Source organism: Rissa tridactyla, chromosome 1, assembly GCF_028500815.1.
Source record: "Rissa tridactyla isolate bRisTri1 chromosome 1, bRisTri1.patW.cur.20221130, whole genome shotgun sequence".
Classification (NCBI taxonomy): Eukaryota; Metazoa; Chordata; class Aves; order Charadriiformes; family Laridae; genus Rissa; species Rissa tridactyla.
In genome coordinates, this window is record NC_071466.1 from 113246189 (window position 1) to 113260059 (window position 13871).

Here is a 13871-nt window from a genome sequence, read left to right on the forward strand (position 1 = left end):
CCTCCCCTCTTGTTCTGGAAGCCGGCCCCCAAACTGTCACACACCTGGCTGAAACTGCCCGGGCATTTCTCACAGTCACAAACTTGGGAACACCCCTCACAGCGTGCAGACTCAATGAGGAGGTGGCGGTGCAAGAGAGGAGGCTACACCGGGGAAAAAACCCTCTTCTTTGGATGGTCCAGAGCCAGCCACAACCTGGTCTCATATTTTTGTAAGAAAAACACATTGTAAGGAAACAGATGTTTGATTTTAGCGAAAAGTTTTTAAAAAAAAAAAAAAAAAAAAAAAAAAGAGTGAGTATCTAAATCACATAGTACATGCTGTTTCCACACATGGAATTATGAATTAATTATTAAAAAAAAAAGTAAGGATTGTACTAATTCAGATATCAGAAAAAGGTTTCGTGAAGGAATAGTTGGGATCAGTGACAGAAATGTAGAAACTTGAAGCTGTCAGTGGCAAACACGCAGTTCCTAGAGCACATACATACAAGGAGTCAGCACTCTCTCAAACCTTCTAAAAGTAGCATCCTTACTCCTCTTTCCTCCCCCTCCCTGGCCTCCCTTCCCTCTCTCTGTAACCATGTAATTTATTGCTGGTGAAAAGTGCCAATTGATGACATCAAGAAATTAATTTTCTTTCTTCAGAAGAGCTACCAGAAAACTCCAGTGTCTGCTCCACCCCCACGCCGGGAGCACATCCAAGAACTAAGAATGCAATTCCTTGCGGGGGCTGTAGGAGAACTTGTATCACAGGGTAGAGCTAGTTAAACTGCGGCCATTCTTCTGCCTTGATGATTGTAGGGTGATCTGTGCTACTAAAGGGTACTCCTCTTAAATTTAAGTAGTAATTTTCAGCAGCCTCCTGCAGTTGCCAAACGGACTGCGGCACTGTCTAGGTATTTCTTTGTGCTGCTTCTAGTGGCATGGTTCTCCACAAGAGTCCCGTCTCCAGGTCTTTGCCATGTAACAACCAAATTATGGGATTTTTGCTACACCATATGTAGATTTGGCCACGCCACTTAATTAGAAGCAAGCAGCACAGACTATGAAAGGAAACCCTGACCCCAAGGAAATATATGGACTCTACCAGACTTGCACATTTGAACACCATCTGAGGTGTGCGATTGCTTCATGTTTTCTAACTTAGTGTCAGTAAAGGCCCAAAAGCAGGCAAAAGTCTTATCCTGACAGAGTCTCATTTGTTTCTTTTTCCACTTAACAAAACCCCAAAGTGATTAAGTTCCATTATAAAATTCACCTTCATTTAGCATTTGCTTATCATCAGAGAAAAGGAAAAAAAAAGTGGTTATGAAGTCTTTAGCTTTGAATATCGAGGTTACCCCATTATTTTACACTCATAAGACTCACTAATTTAAATTTTTCAAAATCTAAGCCATATAGAACAAACTTGACTTTGACTGGAAAGCTGGTTGTAGAAAGCTGTGAATGGGAGCTGGCTGTAGGAAAAAACAATACAACAAATAACTATGGGGTTTTGCACATATTAATAGAGTATCATATAAACTGTGTGTAATTTTGTCATAAAATCTCTATTAATGTAACTGGGATTCACATGCTTGTATAAGTGAAATAAGTTAAAGATGACCTTCATCTTAATAGCCAAGGAAATGTATATGTAATTTTCCAGAGAATGTAATAGTTGTTCAGCCTTGTTTTCACATGCAGTAATCACATATTTTTAAATAAGAAAGTTAAATAACAAGGAATATCTATTAATGATACAGAGACAGACGGGACATAAAGTCCAAAGTAACATGCTGAGTTTGCCTTCGCAATTATATGCTGTAATGATAAAGTATTTTGATACAGGCATACTGGTAAAGTAGCATATGAATATTTAAGGCAAATAACCTTCACCTAACCACCAGCAAAGATGCATTTCTCCCAGATACATGTAGGAGCAATGCCCCTGATCTGTGCTGATGACAAAGATGTTAGGTGTAAATGAAGTTAGGAGGTCAAGATTATTGTAAATCATCTGTATGGCTCTTTTTCCTGTACTTGGGTTATTTACTAGCTTTCACGCATAGTTGATATTTATTGTGCCTAATTTTAGCGTGCTCTTGGTTTTTTGCTTCAATAAAGTAAGATAAAATCTAATCAAGACAAATTACATCCCTAAACTAAAAGTGAGCCAACACTGAGTGATTCATACTCCTGTACATGTTTTATTACACCAGTCTTAAGTGTGAAAACTCACTTTGAAAAAAATCAATAGCCAAAAAGCACTGCTGAATTGGGAGATTAAAAAAAACCTGTCTTGTTATAATCCCATCTTTAGAATGCAGTTCTAAGGCAAGTTTAAAACCAGAAAAGCCAAATCCTGCTATTCGAGAGATCAAGTAACGCTATCTATTCCACTTGTCTTAAAAGTATTTCTGGTGCCATAAAAGACAAGAGAAAACAAACAAACAAAAATCAACGAAACCAATCAGTAGGATTACTAACAGGCTTACCTAATTGGATAAATTGGGGATCACTTTTCACTCCAGGTCCTGCCCCCGTACTTGCTGCCACTTCCACGCTATATCGAATACCAGGAACTAGGGAAGGAATGACTACAGAAAAGGTGGAACCGTCAACTGTCTTGTTTATATGGTATCGACTTTCATTGCCAAGACACCAAACCTGCAGGGAAGTAAATGTATGGTAGGTATAAATGTTCAAAATTCAAGACCAAAGGATAAGTAGAAGGAAGGATGACACATTCCTTTCTGCTGGATAAAGAAATTTAGAATTTGTCACTACTCTAACATCTGCAGTCATGGATTGCTGTCTTAGGCACCGTATGAATACTGAAAAGGTACTTGTTCCAAAGAGCAGCTCCAACTGCTGAAATTATTTGATGGGTTTACTGTAATTCATTTACAGTTCAACCAGTGACATCAGTGCTAATAAAACTAAAAGCATTAGTAACAGAACAAATAAGGAAAGCTCCATAAGCCAAGAATTGTTCACATAAACAACAAAGAGCATTCAGTTAAATGAAATTGCAATTCTCTTCTTCAGGAATCATTCATCAAGCAAGGCTTTCTTCACCCAAGTGCAAGGACAAGTCTTTCATCACATGACGTCACAAGAGAATTGATGTCATGCTGGAATGCAAACGTTACCTTTTTTTAAAAAATGGCAGCAAGAGGCAAGGATTGAGTAACATGCCATCTTCCATTGTGAGACAACAGCATGATACCAGATCTCATTTTTTGGTTGAGATCAGGACACACGTCTGATGACTTCAATTCACCACTTTATAAATTACATCAGCAGTATTAAATGATTGGGAGAAACAACATGATGAGATATTTTTATCTCTTTAGGCCTGCACCATTGATATGGTGAATGCTTGTAAGAGTATGGTCGAACTCCCAACTGCTATTAAAAGGGAAGCTGCAACTAATTTAGATGTGCTAAAAAAATGGTGAAGCTGTGTTGATTTCCTTTTTATTCCTTTTCCACAAATGTATTGTTCTACAATTAATATTTATCCAGAAAGTTAAATTAGTTAAATTCAATATGTTTTCTGTAAAGAAGCAAAGTCCCTGAAAGAAGCAGCATTTCTGAACTTGTGCTGATTGTACACAGGAGGGAATATTTTACTTTTGACGTGGGGAGCTCCTAAAAGATTTAGTACCCAGTAAGCTGCTCTTAATCTCTCGTGCAATTCCATCTGGACACGGGAAAATTTCTTTCACCTTCAGGACGCTGTGAGACCCTTTTTCCTTCTCTGGATGTCAAGGACTGAAACAAGACTAGTGGGACACTGTGAGGCTCTGAAATGTATTTTAAGCTCCTTTGAAATAGAATCCCAACACAGCATATACATAATTGCTGCTGCAAAGCAGGTCAGAGCACATGAAGAGAAGAGAATCTCCTTTTTATATTCTGATACTAAGTAGAGACTGTTTCAGTCAGTAGTAGTAGTATAATTATTAGTAATATTAGTAATATTGCTCTTAAATCCTAAATGATGGTCCATGAAAATGCTCTTATGTAAATAAGAACTTGATAAAATGAGGAACGAAAGATTTAAATCTACATTTCGACCTATATCGTTTTCACAGGAATTGTTACTGCCACCTTGTGCAATGGTGTATGTGCAAAGAATAAAAACAATTTATTATGTACTTGTAACTCTGCACTACTGATTAATAAAAATGTTTTGTTCTTAGGCGCTCAAATACATGGAGAAATTCACAAAATAAGAATTTTAGGTTAAAGATCAGGTTATTCAGTACTTGCCATGCTATATTTGATTGTATTCCTAAATAGACAACTGAAAACGAACTTTTAGAATGTTATGAAGGAAGGAGGAATTCACATTATAATAGACTCATAAGTGAAGAAAGAACTAGTTTAACAAGATCATTTCTAACTTCATGCCAGGGACAGCGGGAATGACTTCTGCTGTGATTTGAATTTCTAGCTTTTTGTGTGTGCTGCTGACACTTCTTCAATTAAAATGGTATCCTCCTTCCTATCTATTTTATCTTTTAATTAAAGTAGGTACACTCTTGCCTTAGATCCTAGTTGCTGAGAAAACAAAGAATTCCCCCACATGTGTGTACCTTTTTTTCTGAGAGGAAACACAGGAGACAGAAAAAAAAGAGGAAAGAAAAAAGAGAAAATTTTATAAGACTTCTATTTGTTTTTTTCTTGTTATTAGTTCTTAATCTTAAATCACCGGTTCTGCATTTATTGATTTTTTAGACAAAAATATGAATTACATATAGCAACTTAAATAGCAATTACATATATATTCATTGTATCTGTTTTCTATCCATGGTGTAACGCACAAAGGAAAATAATGGCATCTACACAATAAACGCAGATGTGAAACATGCCAGTGTGCCATCTAGTGCTACACAAGCACTACAAGATGCTTGCTCCTACACCTGGTAGCCTATTACCTCTGAATGCCAAGAGGTATGTTAGGTATTGTATCCCCTTGGAAATGTGAATTTCCTGACTTTTATTGGGTTGTCCTTACAACCTTAACATTCCTCTGATGCAGTTGCTTGATGGAAATAATTCCACCTCTTCAGCTCAAGGTCTGTCTTTAAATAAAATAACTTTGCAAGTATTTTTTTTCCCAATCACATTATATATCTGAAACTAAGCCATAAATTGATTTTTTTTACCAGTTGACCAGGTTCTGAAAGGCATTTTATTATTGTAAATTGACCGTGAAGTTCAGCGATCTCTTCCCTTTTCCCATTTCTACTGAGGAGAAAAAAAAAAAAAATACTAGCAGAATGAGTAGTTTTGATGGCTAGGAATATATGTCTATAGCACAGTGTTTTAATCTGAAAAATAGCCAACACGTTCTCATTTGAAAAATTCTCTCAATAATGCGTATTTGCAGGAGACTGAAACCAAAGGTCCTGCCTCTCCGTGGCTACAAAGCTTACTTGATGTCCACAACTGGACATTTTAAAAGTCTGTAGAGTGCTTAGGAATAATAAGCTTCATTTACTTTACTACGTAAATTATCTCAAAACAATTTGAACTGAAAATAAATACAGAGCATGTTGCTAAACGAACACCAAATAGTAAATATTTTATAATGTACTTCAATTTGTTAAAAATTAAATAGCATAATGAGAACTGTGTTTGTGTGAAAGATACGAAAAATTTCTATACACTAAATACATTTTTTATTATACAAGCACATTCTTTACTTGGAAGTTTTCCATTTAACTACCCAGTTACGCATAATTTCCTCAGATCTTAACACTGTTAATTATTATCCCTGAGCTTTTCAACTCATTAAGCCTGTTTATATTTACTACTTTGACCAATGTCTTTGAGTCACAAAATGGTTCTCAAACAGGTATGGTTCCTTCTGTACTTGTGTGCGCATTTCTCAAGTTATAATGAAGGCAAGAAGGTAGTTGTTTTAATTAAGAGTGTTGACCCTTTGCTTTGATTTATGGAGGCTGTTTTAATTGCCTTCTACCATCTAGACAGAATTACTAAATATGGAGTTGGATTCAAATAAGTGATTTTCTACCTCATTTGCTTTGACTAACCAGTAGATGGAGCCAAGCATCCATGAACAACCTAAACTGTCACTATTCGGCCAATATTCCCCCTCTGCCAGGGGATCAAGACATGCCAGCAGTACCTTATATTCTTGCACCATCCCGTTCTGGTTGTCCTCGGGGGGGGGCTGCCAGGTGACCACAATTGCCGTCCCGTTCCCATCGTTCTTAGTTACTGAAACACTCTGAGGTGGAGCACTAGGAGCTGTTTGTTTGGAAAGAAGGATTGAACAGTTAAGTTTGTCACACACAGAAGTGAGCTTTTTTAAAAGGAGGATGCTTTCTCGGCTGCACAGATGCAATCTTTCATGCCCCACCCTTCACTGAGGGCAGCTCTTGCCCACAAGATGATACAGAAGAAAAGTGATGTGAACCTGCAACTAGGCTTCTGAGTTCTGCTGCAGTCTCGCTGTGCAGGAAAGGAAGAGTGACACTCATCACCAGACTCTCCAAACTCAGATATCCATTATCTGAACGTCACAGTCTCAAGCACTGAATTTCTCAATGGTCTGAAATCATCTGACCCAGGATCAACAGTTTTTAGCAATAAAGTCTATAAATTGATCACAATAGAATGCCAAATCTCAGTTCCTCTAGTGTGTAAACAATAATGAGTAATACAAAACTTACTAAAAGCAGGACAGAACGTGTTAATATTAACACATTTATAATATTAATTTTTGGTTTGCATTTTAAATAGTCTCTCTAAAAACTAGATGCTTAGCTGATGCTTGGCGTGAATGCAGTTAAGCACACCTTTTGAATCTCTCACAGCAATAAACCAGAGCTACACAGCGTTTATACTGGGGAGGGAAGAGAGAAGGGGAAAGGCTGCGCATCACAACAGAGGCACTGAAATCCCTATTTAGAGGCACTGGCCATCTTGCATACTCATTATGCCTGAGCAGCAACAAAAGGAAGAGCTTCATGAACCTTCTCTTTTTAGCACACGTATGAGATGGAAGTACATAATTTAGTTCACTGTGTCTGTTGCCCTCATTCATCTTTTCATTTTGTCTTACTGATTGATCCAGATATAAAAGCCTTCTAAAAACGTGGTTTCCATTCCCTCAGCTATCTAGCGCTTTGATGATTTCTGTGGTGTCTGCTATCTACTCAAGATAGCGATTAGCAAGTGCTTGAATCTGACAGAAGTCACTTGTGACCAGACCATGAACCCAGCAGGGAGGAGCGCACACTGCAGTGAAGATAAAAAGCGCGTTTCCCATTGTGTGTTGGAGGGCATCATTGCACATCCCTCTCTCTCTGTCTCTCGCGCGTGGTTCTGAATATTTACTTCTGTGTCACCAAACAATTCACATAATGATCAGTCCAACACAGCCTCCTCTGCCACAGATTGCTGTTCTCAAACAGCACGCACTTCAAACAAAATCAAATAATGAACATATCAGAGGAAAGCAGGCCAGACTACTACTTCAAAAAGGAAAGATGAAGACAGTCTGGCTCCTACTTGCCTTCTTCCAGGGTCTTTGCAAATTTCACTTCACTATCTGCTCCCTGAAACTCATTAAAAAAAGGGCGGGCCTTGATTTCGTAGTTTACACCTTTCTTCAGCTCGGGAATGATAACGCTGTTTTTGGTTGGAGTCCTCACTTCAAAGATTAACCACTCCGACTCTCCATAGGACGCTGGCGTAGGTCGGTACAGAATTTTATATCCTTGAATATACTGGGACTGCTGGTCCACCTGGCAAGACAGCAGAACACACAACACATCCTTTAACAAATACAAACCAGGAATGATGTATGTGACACTATGCACGGTCCTTGGACTATCCGTTCATTTTGTTCAAAGTAAACAATACTGCCAAAGCAGATAAAGGCTCCTCGCATTACAGCAAATTACTGGCCTGACTCACAAGTGCATTAATCTGTTCAATGCTGGTAGAACTGCGCTGGTTTCCGTCGATTTATGAAGGCATTAAAGGAGGATAACAGAGTTGTATAATATGCTCCAGCTCTGTGAAACGAACAGCCTTTGCATCTGCGGAGTGATGGAGCTCGGCACAGGCCCACCTGAATCTGCCCAGCAGGGCAGGGGAAAATGGGGAGGGCGAGGAGATCTACAGCTCCACAACTCAGGGTGATGAATGCAGTGATCAAAGAGAGAGCCTGCCAGCTCTCCCGAGGTGTGGAAGCCTCCCAAAATCCATGAAATGAGCACCGCTTCCTGCTTACTTCCTTCTGGAGAAAGGGAATGGAAAGGGCAGCTGGCCGGCACTGTCTTCATCGCCGTGACTAGGCTGGGCTCTGTCAGAGGCCAGGTTTGTCCAAGCACCTCCTCCATGCCCACACGCTCTGCGGGAGCCTCCTCTGATGGCGGGAAAGGGCTGTTTTGAGAGGGCTTGGAAGAGGTTCATAAAACTCTGGTATGGTAACACAGAGGAGACTTAGAAAAGCAGATCAAAATGATACTCAGTGGTCCTGAATACTTTTTAGACCGAGGTCATTTTATATCATGTGTGTGGAGAAAGAGATCTTAATATAAACAAGGGTGGGACTTAATGCGTTTGGCTATACCTGAAACAGAAAGCTACCTTATAGAAGTGATCTCTTGCGAAGCATTCGCTACCTTTTAATTACCGGTTTCAATTTCTGATGAATAAGAAAGTCCAATAACAACAACAACAAATTTTTTAAAAGTACATCAGATTTTCCCTGTCTTCAAAAATCTCACACAGTGATATAAAAAACCTGTTTTCTTGCAATTTTACTCCAAAAAGCAACACATTTCATTTTTAATAATCACATAAAGAATGCGTGTGTTAGCTGAAACTGAGGTAATGCTTATTTTTGAAATTGCAGAGAAGCCACAGGCCACCCAAGAGACTGACAAAAACTGCCTGTCTGGAAAAGGTTGTTCTGTAAGTAAAGGTCAAACAAAATCGTGCTAGGAACCTCAAAGATGTTTTAACATTATTAGTTAGAACAGGAGATTGCCTGCCGCAGGTGGCCATACTGCAGGTGACAGTGTAATTACCATGCAACACAGCAGGTATTATTTGTTCTCTTGCAGCCCCAAAGAGCCCTGGTCATGGACCAGGACTCCATTGGGCTAGGGCTCTTCTACAAAGTCAAAATGCCTTTTGTTCCTGTCAAAATGTTCTGCCATGGCATGGCAGGGGCTACACCCTGTGCTCTCTCTCCTACACTGTCCCTGCCAATATATTGACATGTTCAGATGGAAGTCCTAAAAAGACCTCAAAGCTCGCTCTCTTTGCATTTATTCCTGCACGCAGTACAATTATCCCCCCTTTTTTCTTCATTCTGCATTCTATTTTAAAACTGCTCTTTTTTGAATTATCTTATGCCATTGCTTGGTACTTGCAGTTTCCCGTGTTGTTCTTTCTCTTCATTTCTACCTCTTATTTGCCAAATGTCTCCCACAGTAAGCCATTTCTAATCCTTTCTCACACTGAGGCCTCAGCCTTGTAAGCCTACTTGAATCTTTTTCACATAAGTTCCCATTGCCCTTGCTTCAGGACTCCCACAGTATTGTGCCCTCGCTCTCTCATTTCCTCTGCTATATCCTCCACGCAGCCAACTTCCTGCTTCCTCCCACCAGAGCATCATCAACACAACATCTGAAAACCATTTGCCCTTTTCTTCTCTTGTCTTCTCCCCATACTGTGCGTACTCATAGCACCAGGGGAAAGAGCAAGTTCAGATGAGGCTACGTGGGCTTGGGTGTATTTCTCAGTAGGTATGTAGGATAGAGGTAACACTTTCAAACAGAATTATGCAGTATTTCTCTCCACTGGTAAGTGACAGACAGGGAAGTGCCCATGTTGTCTCATTAGGGGACTGACATACTTCCTACTGAAAGCAGTGCAAAAGCTTCAAATGATACGACTTCAGAAGGCTTTGATCAGTCCTTTAGCTTCCAGAGCAGGACTCTGAAACTCTCACCATACTGTAAACAGCACTCTCTATGGAGACGCAAAATAGTGAAAATGGGACCAAATTTAATGAAATAGGAAAGCAAAGCCCAAGTAGCGCTCATTCCAGAGAAAAAAATTTGCAAGCATACAAACTACACAGCTTCTTAAAGTGTGACTCCACTGCAGTCAAACAGCACAATTCAGCAGTATAGATAACCACCTCCATGATACAGATTTATACTTACAGTCCAATGAACTTCAATTGAGGAGGAAGAAAGGATAGTAGGGTTGTGCAGATGTAGTACCACATCACCTAGTTCTCTCTGGACCTGCTTGTGATCCACACCTTGACTTGTTGGTGGAACATCTGTAATAATTTAAGATTCCATTCTCACTAGTATATATGATTGTTAAAATAAGAATATGTAAATATAAATGAATATATCATAAGGTATATGATGCAATCTCCAATAAACCTTAGCCTAAGTACTTCCCAATTATGTAAGAAAAAACTACAGGAAGCATTTTCCTGAGCAAATCACCAATGCTTAGGTAGTACCAAATCAATGCACTGCACTTTCTTCAACACACAGGAAGAAAATGATGCATAAGAAGAAAAACCACACTCGGGGATATCTTTGGTAAATGACTACAGCAGCATCTCTTTATTCTTTCCTGCTGGTAGGGGAAAACATTCTATTACCCATTGCAAATTCCAAGAGACCAGGAAACCTATAAAGAACGGCAAAAGCAGAAGCTGTATCTCCAGATAAATTAATGGGCAAACTTGCTGTTTTTAATTACAAAATAAATGTAACAAATGAAAAAAAGAAAAATTAATCATGTGGCTGCAACTTCTCTGATGTCAAGCGACTTCTGTAAACAGGAGACAGAGCACAGCTGAGTGCTGTCTGGCTCTTCTGACATTTGGTCTATCTTATAGCTAAAAGAATTGTTCATACGCATGAAGGGACAAATTCCTCTCAAAATACGCAATGGTACAATGGAAACACATATTTTCTGCATGCAGAACCCTTGAAAAGCATACTTAACTGAAATGGAATGACTGTCAGACATGTATAAAATTTACAGAGCAGTCACTAATAGGGTGTCTAAACTATACATGTACCATGGGCAGTAGAGTAACGTAGTTTCCATATTGATTTCATAGATCTCTCTTTGATCACTTCGTTTTAAACAACTACCATGCTGACTATGGCTAAAAAGCACAGACTGGGAAATTCATGAAAGGTATTTATAGTCAATTTTTTTCCTTTCCTTTTTTTTTTTTTTTTAAAAAAAAATTAATCTAATTGCAGATCCAGGGTAATGCACTACATGCACTTTGCTCCAGCCTACTTCTTCCCTGACTGATCTCCTCTAGTGACAATGCAAGATCAGGAAATCTTCAAGGGTTTTGTTCTCTGAAGACTTTGGAATTTTCCATACCTGTCTGCTTAAAAGAAGTGCCAAAGAGAGAGTATAGAGAATTTGCCTATATATTTATGTACCACTACAACTACTGTAATAAGTCACTGTAGGTGCGTAGACTATCTTGAAAGCTGAGGTTTGGATAGTGCAGTTGATCCTGATAAAGAAGACACTTATTAAACACAAGTGGAACAGTTGTAAAGAATGCTTTTTGCATTGTGGTCATATTCTCAGCTTTTGGTCTTGTCTAAATAAAAAAACAACACTGTAAGACTGAATTAGGACAAGGCATGAAGACAAATTTCTTTCCAGAAATATAGTTCCCATTTGGGAATACAAAGCCTATGACACTTTGAACTTCTATCATACAGTTTCCTCAATACACTTACAAGAAGATGGCATTTCTTCAAAGCTAAAGCAGCAAACTGAGCTTAGTGTGCAGTCAGTGGCTGACAAATGTGGATTCTTAGCAAGGAACACTGATAACAACAAAACCAAAAAACCCTGCACTGAGTCACTGCTGTATCCACATGTAGTATGTTCCAGCAAACAGTCCATTTATCAGAGTATTTCCCTCCCCGCAAAGTGTGAAAGCATTAAAGATAGAAGCTTCTCTTTGGAGAGTTGCCTAAATATCACCCTGCCTAGAATGTAACAGGAAAGTCAGTGGAATAATTAGTTCTATCTTTGCTACTCATAAAAGATGAGTCATCAACAATATGAATCAAACTATTAATAGGCTCAGCCATTTGCACATCTGTGCTATACAACAATACATGTGTTTTCTTGTTTCAGCTCAAAGTTTCCGAGACAGGGACTGTCAGTGAGAACAGCTAAGCATGTTGCTGTTAACACTGGTGAAGTGTAAAGACGAAGGTAGGTTAGGTTCCTGGTCTGGACATGAGTTTAGGACAAGACTACACCACCCTCAAGAAAAAAGTGAACTGGGAGATTTTTGAAACTACTTAGGTGGACTACAACTTACACAAAACTGAAACAGTATTGGACCAAGAGTGGAACTGCTTTGAAGAACTTGGCACTTGATTACATTTCTTACTATCAATGACAATTTTATCTATCAGTTGTTATTTCCACTCAGGCTTTGTGTGGTTCTCAGGTCTTCAGCTCTACTAGATGCCCAGAGGCCAGTGAAGCTTTTCCATGCCGTTATAAACCATTCAGTTCTATTGAGTGAACAGAACGCTCTGCCTCATTCGCTGTTTATCAGAGTCAGGTCAGTGATCAGTTCACTTGGGACATTCAGACCCGATACCTCACCTCATCTCATCTCCAGGAATGAAACTACACTGCATGAAAAACAGACTCGTGCAGAACATTGCAGCCTGTCTGCATAACAAGTCTTGCCCTATTCCCTGGAATCGGAAATCACTAACAGGTTACTAAATCTCTCCTTGGTAACAGACTTAGGAACCCGTGCAATCCCTATTTTCCATGTGGCTGTGACTCTGCTGTCTACATATATCCGTTGAAATTGTCACCTGTCAGGAGAAATGCATAATAACAAAGGACAGCAAAGTGAAATTGTTCACTCCTCAGGGCAGGTGAGGAAGACTTGCTTTCAGAGCAACTTCAGAAAAAATGAAAAGTCACCAAAGGAAAATGCTTTGTTTCCTTTAAGGAGCTTCTTTTCAAAAACAAACATGTACTTACTTATGCAAACGCAGAAACAAATATAGAACACAGGCACTCTTAATAAGCCAATGGGTGAATTTCTCTAGTAAGTACAAAAAGCAGAAAAAGAAAGATGATTTCTATCACTTTTACTTTGAAAAATGGTGTGTCCAGTTTTTCCCTTCTTAAGAATATAGCTATTTCTACTGGAAAAAAGCAGGCTGCAAAGTTGCTATTCTCCGTACACCATCATAAGTATCATTTATTTTCTACGGTGGACACAAAGTTATTTTGAATTTTACATAGCCAGTTTCAGTCCACACCTGAACTTCAGCCGTAGCTGGGGTCAGCAGACGACTCCTTCATCCACTACTACTCAGCCTTTTCTTCCACTTGGCTATCTGTAAGCATTGTCTCCTATATTATTTTACTTTCAATAGTTTTACTATTGAAATACTTTAAATATCTTGCCGAAACCTCTTCTTTACTGGCATATGATGCCCGATTCCTTCAAATTCTAAACTTCTCTCTTTCCTAATGCAGCAGAAACCAACTTAGATTACGTGCTGTTGCTCACTCTGTCTCAGCCTTAAGCCTCATTTGATTCACTGGACATAATAATAACAATATTCCCATGGAATTGGAGGATTTGTGTGATAACTTAAAAAATCAGAGATTACTTCTGTTGCTAACAAGAGCTATTCTGCAAGATGTAACTATCTTTGAATAAGAGATACTAGGGTTCCCTTAGGCGATGCAATATGCTGTCTAAGCAGCTTTCAGAGTCTATGTTATAGAGAGATGCAAGTTTAAACACTGTATTTTACTATCTAGTATATATTA

At 38.9% G+C, this 13871-nt stretch overlaps 1 protein-coding gene across 5 annotated transcripts in view; it reads right to left on the bottom strand.

The window, feature by feature from the left end:
• The window catches only part of ROBO1 (roundabout guidance receptor 1), a 740348-nt gene that overhangs the window by 42814 nt on the left and 683663 nt on the right, over positions 1-13871 (bottom strand). For all 5 annotated transcript variants that reach the window (XM_054202528.1, XM_054202509.1, XM_054202519.1 and 2 more), the window contains 4 exons: positions 10211-10332; positions 7540-7771; positions 6148-6269; positions 2480-2651 (listed from right to left, as the gene is read on the bottom strand). In XM_054202528.1, coding sequence (XP_054058503.1) covers positions 2480-2651; positions 6148-6269; positions 7540-7771; positions 10211-10332 — 648 coding nt within the window. The remainder of the gene's footprint in view (positions 1-2479; positions 2652-6147; positions 6270-7539; positions 7772-10210; positions 10333-13871) is intronic.